At 37.2% G+C, this 15,654-nt stretch overlaps 1 protein-coding gene across 1 annotated transcript in view; it reads left to right on the top strand.

Moving 5' to 3' along the window:
• The window catches only part of LOC107644198 (translocon at the outer membrane of chloroplasts 64), a gene marked incomplete at its 5' end in the record, with an annotated part of 89,197 nt that overhangs the window by 3,780 nt on the left and 69,763 nt on the right, over nt 1–15,654 (top strand). The window contains 2 exon segments of the mRNA XM_021102803.1: nt 703–903; nt 1,148–1,275. Coding sequence (XP_020958462.1) covers nt 703–903; nt 1,148–1,275 — 329 coding nt within the window.

Genomic DNA, 15,654 nt, shown 5'->3' with positions numbered 1-15,654 from the left:
ACTTTTTTGCAAAAAAAAAAAAAAAATATTACATTATTGTAAATAATGGAATCACAATATTGTTTGGAAATGGGTGGGCCCCCGGGTAATGTAGTAACAGAAATAACTGAGAGGAAGAGTAATAAGAAATGAGACAAGAATTAATGTGGTTTAGCTTAAAGTCTATGTCCACCAACAAAGGTAACAACAATGAATTTTGCAGTGAAATATGAAGAGGATAGAAGATAGGTGACACTAAAAAAGAGATACAACTTGGACAACCACACTAGCCGAGTCAAATTTCCGATGAGATACAAAGTGGTAAATAGCAACACTTCACTCAAACCCGAATCCCAAATACATTATAATATTTATCTCACTAGTGTATACACACTATCCTCACAAGTCACAAATGAGGGAGAGAAACTTAAACAAACTTAATATTCTCACAATTGAATATAAGGGAAGAATGTGTTGAATCAGAGAGCAAAGTGATTTGCTTCTTCTGGGATTTTGCATGGTTGTGTTTGGTGCTTTAAGAGTTGCCAATGAGCTCTCTATTTATGGTTATGGGCTTAACAGCAACATAATCATTTCATCCCACTGGTGGCTAAATAAAAGCTACTTTGGGTGGATTATAAAAGTAGCAATGCGAGTCGCATTGCAAAAATACACACCCTTGTGATTATTTTCTCATCCACATTTTGCTGATTGTCTTTTCAGGTCACAATACCATTAGGAATTTACGAAAAGTGTCCTGTTTCGGTGTCCTTAATAGCTCGGCATGGTAATGATTGCTTTCTACTGGACACACTACAGACCATGTATTCTACGCTCCAAGAGCAGGTTGATATTGCTGCCAAAAGTAAATCACCAAGAAATGTTGTCACTAAGGAAGAAGCTGCTGAAATTGCGAAAGAAAGGGTATTTCTGCAACTGTGTTAGATAAATTCAGCACTTTATGAATTCTGCTTTCATTGTGCAACATGGCCTGCACATTTTATGACATCATCTTTGACTACAACTCAGCTGCTATAAACCATACTTATCTTTCGTTTGAATCCATGTATATTAAACACTGGATTTCTTTCTTTCTTCCTTTCTTTTTCTTGTATTATTGTTACTATTTTTAACCATTTTTTTTCCGGTTCGTTACTCAATGAGTCAGGGAAATCAAGCTTACAAAGACAAGCAGTGGCAGAAAGCCATTGGATTTTATTCGGAAGCCATAAAACTGAGCAGCGACAATGCAACATACTACAGTAATAGGGCCCAAGCATCTCTAGAACTTGGAAGGTAGCATATCATTCTTGATGGTTTCACTTCTCAAAAGTTATTTAGCAAACATCATAATTTTTTATTTTATTTTATTTTTATGCAGTTACCTCCAAGCTGAGTCGGATTGTACAAAAGCAATTAGCCTTGACAAAAAGGTGATTTACATCTATAAATAATCCTGAACTTGGATAGTAATAAAAGTTCTGTGTGATTGATTTTCTTGACGTACAGACAAATAATTATTTCTTACAATCCGAAGTCCAAATATCATGAGTCCACTTCATATGAAACTTTATCTAACTTTGTTCACGCAAAATACGAAAGGTAAAAAGCAAGTCAATCTATTAGCCTTCTCCCTTCGGCTCCTCTTTAGATCTTGGACTTGGGCTTATTCAAGGGAAGCACTTTGTTTATTCTTGCATATTCTATACTTCCTTGGATCTAGTAGCTGTGCAAATTTTATTATATATTGGTATTAATTCCCTGTCTTTTTTCCTGCAGAATGTCAAAGTCTAGTAGCTGTGCAGAATTTTATTATATATTGGTATTAATTCCCAGTCTTTTTCCCTGCAGAATGTCAAAGCGTATTTTCGAAGAGGTAGAGCAAGAGAGATGCTTGGCTACTATACTGATGCAATCGATGGTAGGATCTTTCACTCAGTTCAGACTTGCGTGCGACAAGTATCTGCATGCTACTATATTTCCTTGTGTACATCTTTGTTTCATTGTTGCTCCATTTTCATATGAAAGTTTCAGAATTTTCCAAATCATAGGTGAACTATTTTTCTTTGCAGATTTTCAACATGCCTTGGTACTTGAACCAACCAACAAAATGGCATCCTCCGCTGCTGAAAGATTGAGGAAACTATTCCAGTAGATATATCATTCTGTCCACTATATGTGATGGCTTCGATAAGTCGTCGCTGGCTGCCGAAGGGTTCCAGAAACATGAAGGTTTTGAACCTACTCATTTCTTGTTATAGTATTCATACAATATTGTGTTAGGTGGTGTCAGCAAAATTATACTTATTCTTTGTCCTTTAAGGCAATGAAAGCTAGTATTATTCAAGTTCTACATCACTAGTGTTACTGCCAAAAGTAATTTAATGTCCAATTTTGCTTTAGGTAAATACATTACGATTGTAACGTACTACAAGTGATGTGAGATTGTGAGGTATAGTGGTCATGACTAAAGCTCAATATTTTGATTTTGGGATCATTGGTCTTTGAATTTTCTAATAAAAGCACTCACCATTGGTGTCTGAAGGTATCTTACTACCAAGTATTTATCATTTTAGCCAATTTTAGCTATTATTATTATTATTATTATTATTATTATTATTATTATTATTATAGATAAAAAAAAATGGATACACTGGTATAAATAAAATCAATGAAATATAATTGTTTGAAATTTATTAATTTACATATACTGACTTGTTCAATTACACATTTATTCATATCCAATTTTAACAAAATTTGGTATTAAATTATCTGTTTTATGAATTCTTATAATTCAGCAGTAATAACAATAAATTTTATATTATAAAATTTTTTAAGTGAAGTAGTCTTATCAAAGTTCTAACAATTTTGCAATAGTTTGTTACAAAAATAAACTTATAAATAGAAAACGGATATGATAAATGGCGAAGATCAAGAGAATCTAGCCTTTTGAATCTTTTGATACACGCTTAAGTATCCATTTTCCACTATAGCAATTTTCATGAATCTTTTTGGTCAATTTCTTTTCAGATTAGAAGGATTTTCCGAAAATGTAAGTTTAGGACATGGTAAATTGGGAGTTAAATCTCAATTTGGCCCTAAAATTTTGTTCGAGATTTAGAATGATCCCTATAATTTCATTAACCTCAATTAGAATTTCCAAATTTACATTCGTGGCTCCGATTTGTCTCTGCGATCATCTCCGCCACCGGAAAGCTGATCTGGCACAGTGTCATGACACAGTGGACTACATGTGGCCTGTTAAGTGCTGAATGGGATTGCTAATAGTTACATGACCTGGAGATAGAATTTTATATCTCAATCTAGTCCCTTCGATTGAAATAAATCCCTAGACAATGGCTCAAAACCCCTAAACTGATAATTCATCATCGTCTTCATAGGGATGATTAGGAGCAGCAGTCAAGATTCAGGGAACTCAAGTAGGTCACGTTCACATGGAACGTGGGCGAGGACTACCAATCGCATCAGAGCAGGGAAGCTTCCTCAATGGTGTGGATGCGGGATGCGCCTTGTTCTTCGTTGATCTGGTACAGACGCCAATCCTGAGCGACATTTTTTTGGTTGCCCAAACTACAATGTGAGTTGTTGAATCCTAGGAGCTTATTGGAACCTCCTTATTAATTGTATTTTATGTTAATTTTTTTTCCTGGTATCGTTGCAGACCGCAGGAAAGAGATGGTGCGGGCTTTTCGTATGGGCAGATGAAGAGGATGAAGCCATTGTTGGAAGAGTTGATTCTGCAAAAAATGTTGACTATTGGAAAATGAATTTAAGTTGGACAATTAGGGACTTGGAAGCTGATGTTAGGATTTTAAAAATATGGAACTGTGTTTTAAGTTTGTTTGTATTTTCGATTGTGGCTTTGTGTATTGGTTATGGCTTTGTTGTAGCAATAGATATGTTAAACATCACTTTTTGCCAGTTTTATTTTCAAGTTGGCTAATATGGTAATGTTGAATATTATCAATTTTTGCAATGTAGTGGTATGAAGTTGCAGTAAAAAACAGCACCTAATTGAACATAAATTATTATAATATGCAAGTTTCAATTTCAACTTGGCTAACATGGTGATGTTAAATATTATCAGAGTCTTCAACGTGCACATATCAAATTACAATTAAAAACAACACCTAATTTAAGATAAATGATTATAGTAACTAATAGGCAAGTTTCATTTCCAAATTGATAATAAGGTGATACTAGCACTGACATTTATAGCAGTCATCAACATTGATGTCTATCTAGTATTATCATTATACAAAATATTAAAATCATTCAAAATAGAACCACCTATTCAAATCCAAACTTAAACATTCTATATCAATTTTATTGATTTTGACTTGTACATAAACTAATCCCAAAATACAATTATCAAGATGAACCCAAGTTTAGCATAATTAAATACTACAAAACAGAAAGCTTCTCATCACTTCTTTCTTGGGGTATGAAGCCTGGCGTAGGGACAAACCTCATGACCCCTGCCAATCTTGCTGTTGTCCTGGAACTTGCTCTCTACATTGGGTCCATATTTGCAGCAGTTGAGTATTGAGGAGATTTTCTCTTTGGGAGCAACTTCTTTGGCCTTGTAATTTGAATTGGAACAAGTGGAATAAATGCAAGATAATGAGTCAGTTCTGCTGTAGAAATGTGTAAGCAATAATTATTGTTTATTGTTTTGGAGTGAGTTGGGAAGTCATACTCCTTTATTAATCAATAGTTGTGAATAAATGGGTTGTGTGATTTCAACCTCTGAAACTGCAGTATCATTATTAGCATTATTACCGGCATCATTTCCAATATCATTAGCAACAACATGTCCATCATTGCTAGCAGTATTCCCATTATGTCCATCAGCACCAACATTGGCGGCAGCATCACTAGTATTTGCAACAGCAGCAGCTTCAACAGTAGCAGCTTTAGCAGCAGTAGTAGCTTCAGCAATGGCTTCATCGTCAGCCTTTCTATGACTGCAGCTTCTTTTAGTGTGGCCTTTTGTCCCACAATAGGTACAAGTAAGCTGCTTGTACTTTCTGTTTAACTTAGTTGTACTTTTTTGCTTTTTACTTCCTGAAGGTTCTTTATCGGTATCTTTTCTTCTCTTCTTTTTCAAAGTTCCAGGCTTTCTCTTTACTTTCTATATATATATTAATCAAATTTATACCGTGACATAAACAAACACATATATTAATTAAAGGGATAAGTATGATTTTGGTCCCTAAAGTAGGGGCCAAAAATTTATTTCGTCCCTCGGCTTTTTTTCGCAACAAAAAGGTCCCTTAGGTTCCGGTTTGTTTTAAAAACGTCCTTTGCCTCCAAAAATAAATTTTTAATACGAAAATGCCCTTGTTGGTTGGTATTACTTCCCGCGAGATCAAATTTCCTTTCCCAAGCAACGCTTCGACTGAGAATAGGAGTAGAGAGTGAAACGTTTGTGTGAAACGATTGTGCGAAACCCTTGGAAGGCCTTCCTACGACGTCCGGCGTTGGTAGCTTGAGAGAGGTTGCCGGAAAACTTCGTGGTTTGTTAACTTGGCTTCGTTCCAACAAAAATCCCTCGGCAAGGTAAGCATTATGTGAACGTAATTTCTCGTTTCTTAATGTGGATTGTGCGAAGGTGTGTGGAAGGGTAGGGTTTGAACTGATTGTAGTTGTTGTTGTTCATAGTTGGTTGAGTAACTCCCTATGTTGATTAATAGGGTTTTTCGGGAAGGAGATGGCGCTGTTCAACATGCGGGTGCACCATGGTGGGTTATTTGGATATGATAATGGTGTGCTGAGGTACTTGAAGGGTCAATCTACAGTTATGGAGGACATTGACGGCGATCGGTGGAGTGTGTTTGAGGCATACGAGGAACTGAGACACCTTGGATACCTGAAATCCAACATTTCAGCGTTATGGTACATAGACCCAACTGAGGATGATTATGAGCGTCATTTGAGGCTATTGGTAGGTGACACAGAGGCAATTGAAATGTGTACCATAGCAGGGAGGAGAGGCTATGTTGATCTGTTTGTGGTGCATGAGGTTGAGGATGCCGAGGGATTTCCGGAGGTGGGTTTTCTGGACGTGGGGGGACAAACGGTTGGTGGCCAGAATGAGAAACCCTTAGGTGGTGGTATGGATTTAGTGTTGTTCGAAGGCAATGTAGATAACAGTGATGGAGCTAGGGTTGCAGATCAACAAGAGTGCGATAATAAGGATGGTGGAGTGGAATTAGGCCAAGAGGGAGATGAGGCGGATGGTGATGATGCTAGCAGTGGCGAAGACAGTGATGACCCAACATACTTGCCATCTGATGAAGAGGAAAACAGTGTGGAAGACATCCACTTCACTGACAGTGATGATGTGTACGACTATGAAAGTGGATTTGGTGAAGATAATGCTGTGCCGAAGGACTGCAATGTGGAGAAGGGCAAAAAAGTTGTTACAAGTGATTTGGATGATGAGGATGCAGTTGACAGTGATGAATTGGAGCAGGATTATGTAATTGCAGGAGTAGGGATGGGTGATGATGATGGGGAGGATCATGCTGAGGAGGGGGGGCAGAGGTTTCCAGTGCATAAGACACAAAAGGAAATGGGAAAGTACCAATGGAAGGTTAGCACATTGTATGAATCTCGGCAGGAGTTCAAGGACACAGTGGCGGCCTATGCAGTCAACACAGCTAGAAACATTAAATTCAGCAAGTGCGACTTGGTGAGGGTCCGAGCTGTTTGTCAGAAAGGCTGCCCATTTTAGTTATATGCACACAGGGTGGGTGAGGAGTCCACTTGGCAACTAAGAAGCATGAATCTCCAACATACCTGCATGCAGACACACCGGGTTGGGATTATGCACAGCAAATGGTTGGGTACCCAGTTTAAGAAGAAAGTTGAATCCAACCCAAAGATCAAGGTGAAGGAGCTAGTTGCAAAGGCTCACAAAAAATGGAACTTGACCGTTACCAAGGCAATGGCAGCTAAGACAAAACAGGAAGCTTTGAGTCAGATATAGGGGGCCTTTAGGGAGCAGTACAAGCGAATAAACGACTACTGCCATGAACTCCTAAGAACAAACCCAGGTTCCACAGTGATTCTCAAGGTTATTAGATCACCAGATTTTGCTCAAGAGAGACAGAATGCAGAACTGATGAACTATTGTGTCTTCCAAAGAATGTATGTATGCTTTGAGGCTTGCAAGAAAGGTTTTCAACACTGCAGAAGGTTCATTGGGCTGGACGGTTGCTTCTTGAAAACCCCCCAAGGTGGACAACTGTTGACTGCAGTCGGAAGAGACCCAAATGACCAGATTTTCCCCTTAGCGTATGCGGTTGTGGAGGCGGAGACTAAGGACTCTTGGGTCTGGTTTCTGCGTCACCTGTCCGATGACTTAGGCCCACACAATGTTGCAAAGTGCACGTTTATGTCCGATCAGCAAAAGGTAACTCACAATATATCAGCCTTTCACAAGTTGTCCTTGAATTTATTTTAATAAATGAAGTAACAATTTGAAATCTTACCTAACTGTAAACAGGGCTTATTGCCGGCGTTTGAAGAGGTCATTCCAGGTGTGGATAACAGGTTCTGTGTCAGGCATCTCTACAGCAACTTTAGGAAGAAGTTTCCTGGTTTAGAGCTAAAGAACAAGATGTGGAGGTGTGCTAAAGCAAGTCATTGGCAGATCTGGGAGAAGGAAATGAAAACTTTGCGACTTCTGAATGAGGGAGCATTTAGACATCTGAATGGCATTCCACCAAGGTTCTGGTCAAGATCCAGGTTTACCTTCCTATCTAAATGTGACAATCTTGTTAATAATATGAGTGAGAGTTTCAATTCTGTGTTAGTAGAAGCAAGAGAGAAACCAATTGTGAGCATGTTAGAGGATATTAGGATTTACATGATGACTAGATGGGCTGCAAATAGGGAAAGGGTTCTTAATTATCCAGGAAACATTATGCCAATGATTAGTAAGAAATTAGAGAAACGGGCAAGCTTAGCTAGGGACTGGAGGCCTTACTGGTCATCTGCTAGCCAATACGAGGTTATGAGTGGTCTAGATAAGTATGTTGTGGATCTGGCAGCTGGTGAATGTTCTTGCAGGAATTGGCAACTTAGTGGGATTCCTTGTCCTCATGCCATCAGCTGCATCACCTTCAAGGGCCTTAATTTGGAGTCATATGTGGATGAATGCTACAAGAAGGAGGCTTACATCAGGTGCTACGAGGCGGTGATACACCCTGTAAACGGCTCGGAGCTATGGGAGAGGACTCAATATGATGATGTCATCCCACCTCCTTATAGGAGGCCAAGCCACAGACCGGTGAAGAAGAGGAAAAGAGGGGCTATAGAGGAAGACATTAGAAGCCAGACTCATATGTCACGGAGGGGAGAAGTCCAAAGATGCTCCAACTGTGGTGGAGTTGGACACAAGAAAAGCGGCTGCAGCCTTCCTAAGAAGAGGGTAAGAGGGTTTGTGATATGCTATTCTAGGGTTCAACTAGCATCATGATTGCCAACTATATAAGTTTACTACTATATGATATGTGTGTTACTTTCTATATGATTTACATAACTATTGTAGGCCCAAAGTTCAACCAACAGAGCTAAGAAGAATGCAGCTAAGCTGGCACCTGGTCAGACAGCTTGGGGAGGGAGAAAGAGGACTACTACACCATCACCATCCAATCTACCAGCATCTCATACCAGGAAAACCCCCCACAAGGCCCAAGAAACGTGAAGCCCGGCCCACCACAGAAGCACCTCAGCCCAAGAAGGCTTCCACCAAGCCCAAGAAAGCTTCCACTCAGCCCAACATCCTGGCCCAGCCCAAGAACAAGGCTGCATCTTCTGCAACCTCCACCAGCAACAAACAGCCTCCTAGCCAGCCATCTGTGAAGAAGAGGCCCTTTTCTATCATTCAATGCAGTGCACCTCATCTACCCATGCAGAAGCTGAGGTTGATGGCCAAGTTACCCCCATCTCAGTGGGGAAATCTTTAGGATTTAAGTGTGAAATTTTTTGTGACTCTTGTGTTAATGTTTTGCAAGAAGTGTTTTTAATTTTGGTATTGGATATTTACATTAAGAACTTTACCTTAGTTACATTGGTTTGAGTACTGTATTTTGGTATTAAGTGCCTGAGGACACTTACAGTGTTGCTTCTCTATTTTTTGGTACTAGGCATGTGGAGCCAAAGACAAAATATTTGTGTATGTTTTAACTAGTCATCAAATGAAATATTCCATTACTAATTACTGAATTTTCAGATCTTCTATTGAATGCTTTTCTGCTTTGCTCATAAACTACTTTTACATTACAAAATAAAACAGGTCCACTATCAAAGAAAGTGACAATTTGGGCAACATTACACAACACTTTTCTTCATTAGTTCAAACGCTTTCAAAGTTGAAGACCAAAAAAAAAAAAAACATTTTCAAAGTTGCTACAAACCTAAACCACTGTAACATCAAAGAATACCCTCAAACTCTACCCACACAACACAGTAAACCTCATAACATTCCCTACCAAATCATCTATAACCTAAGTGCATTCCATTCGGCTGCTTCAAGTTGTAATGATTCTGCAGGAATAAGAACAGAAACCCCACCCACCCAGCAAAACATAGAGCAGCCACAACCCAAAGCTTCGTCTCCAACTCTTTCAATCTTGCCTTTAATTTCGTTATCTTTCTCCTATTTCTTGCAAATTCAACCTCTTCCTGAACCTAGTACAAGCCACAGAAACATATGAAGAAATCTCAAATTCTCAGACCCACAATAGCAAAATAGGAAGAACACTTTACCTCATAGTATACACAACCCCAAAATCTTCGTCCAGGGTTATCCTTCGTCGATGAAGTTTGCAAAACCGGCCTCTCACCATGGCCACAGAGCAACTCCTTTGCATCTGAACGAAAACGTGAGGCTCTTGAGCTCTGGGAAGCCATAGACGCCACTGACTCCTAAACCCTAGCCGTCGACCTTCAGCAGCAACTCTCGTCGTTATTCCTCCCTCCACTGCACCTCATTTTCATTCACTTTCTTGATTTAATCCTTCTATTATTATTTATTTATATTAATTAACGTTTCCCATATCCGTTAAAAACGGTCGTAATGAAATCCAACAACCACAGGAGTAAAATCGTTAGAGGGACGATTTTAAAACAAACCGGAACCTAAGGGACCTTTTTGTTGCGAAAAAAAGCCGAGGGACGAAATAAATTTTTGGCCCCTACTCTAGGGACCAAAATCATACTTATCCCTTAATTAAATTTGCCAAAGTAGTTAAAGTTAGCTCAACAATATAAACAAATATATATTAATGAAAGATGAACCTGTTATTTGCCAAAATCTGTACGTACAGATGCTCTTTCCCAAATCAACTGCCATGTTAGTCGGCCACCCATGAATTTCAAATCTTTCATAGTGTTCATCTCCACTTCAAATAGGAAGCCACTTTCCAGATTCTTTCCTGATCTTTTGTAGCCTACTATGTTGAACTGGGGTAACTTGCTTATGTAATTGACTAATTTCACTTTGTTCTTTGCAATTGATCTCAGTACAAACATCCTAACCTCCTCCAAAAGTGTTATAATTGGCTTTGCCCGATACTCCTTAATCCTAGAGTTAAAAACCTTACATGCATTATTTGTGATGTTATCAATTTTTGGGTCATGCCTAAAGAATGCTTTGGTCCATGATTCCTTAGGCCATTTGTCCAAGTAAGCCCACGCTTCTTCACTTCGATTCCGAATCCTTTCCATTTTCCGCTGAAATCCATGCCTTGTACTTTCTCTAGCACACTCCCATAAAAGACCCCTAAGTCCCGACTCCTTCCATTTCTTATTAAAGTTCCGCCATAAGTGCCAGACACAGAACCTGTGGTGGGCCGTCGGCATTACCTCCCGTACTGCTGGTATAAGCCCCTGCATCATTCAATTTTTTTAATATCGTGCTTCAAACAGACCCATCAAAATATATTAATGAACTCAATAAGACTCCCTCAAATATTTTAATGAACTTTATTAAACCCTTAAGCAAGTTCGGAAAATTAAATAAATGAATGAATTTTTTTTACCTTCTGCATGTCTGACATTATGCACCATCCATGATTTGGTTCACCAACATCATCAACTAGTAGCTCTAAAAATCAGCTCCAGTTCTCTTTGTTCTCTATCTCCATTATGGCCCAAGCAATGATGTAGACATAGTTGTTAGCATCCTGGCCAACTGTAGAGAGGATTTGTCTTCCAAACTGCATGTTTCAATTTATGATTCTTCTTTGTCACTTTAAATCCTCCACTATCAGTCTCAATTTCAATTGAGCTTTCAATAGCCCCTGGCTTATAAAGAGAGTCTTCAGCACTCTCGTATGAATCACTGGTACTGCTACTGTCATCCTCATTGCTATGTTCATTTTATTGAACTTTAGGTGTTGATCTACTAGCTGATCTGGTCACAGAGAGAGTGGATTTGACAGTGGTTGCTTTGACAGTTTTTGGCTTGTTAGAATTTGGTGTGGCTTTTTTAGTTGTGGGCTTAGATGACTGGGACTTTGGTTGGGTTTGCTTGACAATGGTGGGTTTACATAAGTTGGGCTTGGAGATAATGGGCTTCATAATGGTGGGCTTAGATTGGTTGGGCTTGGATGTAGTGGGATTAGCAGTGGTGTACTTAGATGAGTTAGGCTTGGATGAAGTGGGCTTGGCAGTGGTGAGCTTAGATGAGTTGGGTTTCGATGTAGTTGGTTTAGCTTCATTGGTGGTTATTGACTTTGTTGGGGCATTAGCTGATGCATTAGGTGGGGTTCGGTAATTGAAGTAGTCTCAACATTTGATTTTGTGGTTGCCTTAGAAATGGGATTGTGGGTGTTGACTTAATAGTGGATTGTTTGGTGGTGGTGTGGGGGGTACTTGTATTTGGGTTTGGGGTGGGAATGGAAATAGGGTTGGGGGAAATCTCACACAAGTTTGGACACTCTTCTTCATCATCAAATTTTGGTTGGGATACTCCATGTTCAAAGTAAACATGTACAATTCCTTGGTTATTCTTTGCATGAAAACACATCTCCAACAACTCAGAATCCTGTGAAAGAAATCTTAACCCAGTCTCCAGAGGTCTTCCAGGAGCCAGCCACCAACATTCCACAATGTTATCATATCTTAACACTTTGTAGTAGTCCCTAATTGAAAACACATCCATCATGTCTTCATCTAATCCAACCAACTCACCAGTGTTGTCTCTAACATATACTACATTACCATCCTCCTTGGTAACAAATCTACCTCCATGGTGAAATACTATGGTTATATGGTCATCCATCTGCAAAGAAATTTCAAACAAATTCAGACTAATTTTTATGCATACTCATTCATAGGAAACCATCCTAAAAGCACCACTGTTAAATCTTTCCATTACAATATTAATCCTAGACCCACAAACAACCAATATGTCACTTATCAACAAAACTAACTTTGTAGCAAACTAAAAAAACATCAAACCCTAAGTCCTACATTGCATGTGCACATTAACCACAACAGTTTATTCACAAAATACATGAATAATCAGCAACCAAAGTTAAAGAAGTAGAAGATAGCGCATTGGTAGCAATGGGTTGTGTAACTAACCTCTGTATGAACTAGTGCTTGTGGTTTCTTCACTCTTGCCAAAACCCCTAAGTTTGCATAGATTTTCAGAATGGCTAGAAGGAGCTTCTTTGGATTTCACAGCAACGCATCAAGAAAAACGAAGAAGAAGAGAAGAAGGGGCGGAGCTAGATAAAAGATTAGAGGGGGGTCAAAAATATTTATATAATAAAATAAGACTAAAATAAAATTTTAAGGGGGGCTAAACTGAAATTTACATATAATTTACATGTAAAAAATTAAAATTAGGGGAGCCATTGCCCCCGTTTGCTACAATGTAGCTTCGCCCCTGAAGAAGAAGAAGATGCAACTTATGATTGTCGTAGTGAGAAGAGGGAGAGTTTTAACCACCAAAACAAGTGAAACAACGTAGTTTCAATAGGTTTTGGGCGCGAAGCCATACATCGTCGTTTTAGTATAGTCCACTGTGCATGACACTGTGCCAGATCAGCTTTCCGGTGACGTAGATGATCGCAGGGACAAGCCGGAGCTACGATTGCAAATTTAGGGGTTCTAATTGAGGCTAATGAAATTATAGGGATCATTCTAAGTCTCGAACCAAATTTCAGAGGTCAAATTAAGATTTAACTCGGTAAATTGGTAATGTCTATGGTCATTAAAGCACTATGTAAGAAATTCCTGATGTATGGTTTAAATTGTTGTAGGACATAAGATGTTAGTATGGTTAGATTTAACTCAACATTAAATGTAATTACAAACCGATATATGAGATAGTCTGATTGGACCAACGACTTTAGGATTTTTTTTTTTTTGGTTGAGAAAAAGTATTGATTAGTGGTTAATTGTTTTGGAGAGTTCTATGGTGTAGATAGCGAGAGACATCTAGAGATCTAGATCTGATGTGGATGCGCTGCCATTGGGATGTGTGTGAGAGAATAGGTTCAGCCAAACGGTGGGACCCATGTCAAAAGGCTGTTAGAGTCAAGTGAGTTTAGGCCATATGTCTTTTCTCTTGTATCAGATGATTAAAGATTTACGAAAAAAGATAAATTAATCTCTGACTTTTTAGTATGTGGACATTTAAGTTTCCAAAGATTTAAAAATACATTTAAATTTGGACACATCGATTCATGAGTCTAATTTGTCTCATTTTAAAAACTCTCTCACGTGTGCATCCGTATCGACCAGGTCAGTACAACGGGAGTCTCGTTTGATTTTTCTATTGGGTCTGACACACCCAAATAAACATGAGAGATTGATATGTCTAAGTTTTGAAAAAGTTAGGAACTTAAATGTCTACAGATCAAAAGATCAAGAATTTATTTGTCCTTTTCTTTTTTAAAAAAATGCATGACTCATAAAATTATTAACAAATTCTACTTTAAAAATCAAAAATAAAAAGAATTATACTTTTCTGTGATTATCACACTAACTTGTAATAACCCAATTTATAATTTCATCTATTTTATCTATTTGTTTTATTTTGGGTTGAGGACTTATTAAAGGCGAATGTTATGATGTAGGATGAAGATTCTTTCTACACATGTAGATGTCACCTGTAGAGATATGAGAGTGATATGATGTTATGTATGAACCAGAAGATAATCACTAGAGTTAGGTGATTCAATGCATTCTAAAATAGCAGTGTTGTAAGTAATGATGTCGCTTTACTTTAGTGCTAAGAGACATTATCAGGAGATAGTCAGTAAAATAATTGAAAAGAGATTATGATTTGCTAAATTTTTGGATGGGGTTAACTAATATTTTTTTAGAATGTTATTATGTTTTGGGCCTAAATTACAATAAACATAAGTAGTGGTTTAGTCTATTAAAAAAAGGTTAGCGGAAGTCATTTAACAAAAAAAAATTGGATAGTCTCTCTAACAATACGATGATCATGATCATTTTATTCAAATTTTACGTTAGATTCAACTCAATTTTAAACAAAATATGTGGATGTTCTATTTCAAAAACCAAAACTTCAAATCCAAAATTATTATTTTGTAATCCGCCACAAATAATAATGATAATGATAATCATGATCATAATTATAATTTATATTAGTAATGATAATAATAAATTTTATTACTCAATTAGTAGTTTATTGTCCTATTTTGCACTTTTTTTAATTTTACATAATCTAAAATATATTTAAACAAATCCACAATATCTCCAAAAAAAAAAAATGATTATTCATGTTTATCATTAAATATAACCAATATAATTTCAATTAACTAATCCAATTAAAATTTAATCATATCGACTAAAAAAAGTTTACACCATAAATCATCTATATATCATTAACAAATATACAATCAAACACAAAACAAAACCTTAATAACACAATCTCAATTTTCAACCATGAAGATGTATCTCATCGAATCAATCTTACTTTTCTTCTATTAGGAAAACTATCATCGGACATTACAAACATTATCTAATGCCTTCAACTAATGATTTTGCAAGTTCATGGTGACAAAGAAAACTCTTGCTGAAACAACTATTAGTACAATTTTGTCACTTAATTCTCTGAAAATCCTTACAACGTATTACATGACCATGAGGTTATTTCATCTTTATTTTAGAAACCAATCACGTATGCTACTAACAATTTCAATTCATTAGAACTAATGTCATCAGACTTATTCATCCCCGGTAACATCTTATTACCAACATTAGGAACTAATGCGAAAAGAAATGTACGAATAATTTTACAATTTAACATTTCTACATCTAATTACAATCCAACTTAAAAATAAAAAAAATGTCAATTATATATTCTATTATCTTAGCTTTATAACTACCACTTACGAATAAATTTTATATTATTTTCATTTGTCTTTTATACATAATTTTTCTTGTTTAAAGAATTAGAGTTAAGTACGATTTTGGTCCCTAACGTAGAGGCTGAAAATTTATTTTGTCCCCGACCTTTTTTTCGCTACAAAATGGTCCCAAAAGTTTCAATTTGTTTTAAAATCATTTTTTTACCGATTTCATTTTTTTTATTACCAAATTACCCTCATTAAAAAAATTATAAAATAAAATAAAATAAAAGAAAGGCCATGAGAG

Source organism: Arachis ipaensis, chromosome B05, assembly GCF_000816755.2.
Source record: "Arachis ipaensis cultivar K30076 chromosome B05, Araip1.1, whole genome shotgun sequence".
Lineage (NCBI taxonomy): Eukaryota > Viridiplantae > Streptophyta > Magnoliopsida > Fabales > Fabaceae > Arachis > Arachis ipaensis.
This window is presented reverse-complemented; position numbering and strand designations above follow the sequence as displayed.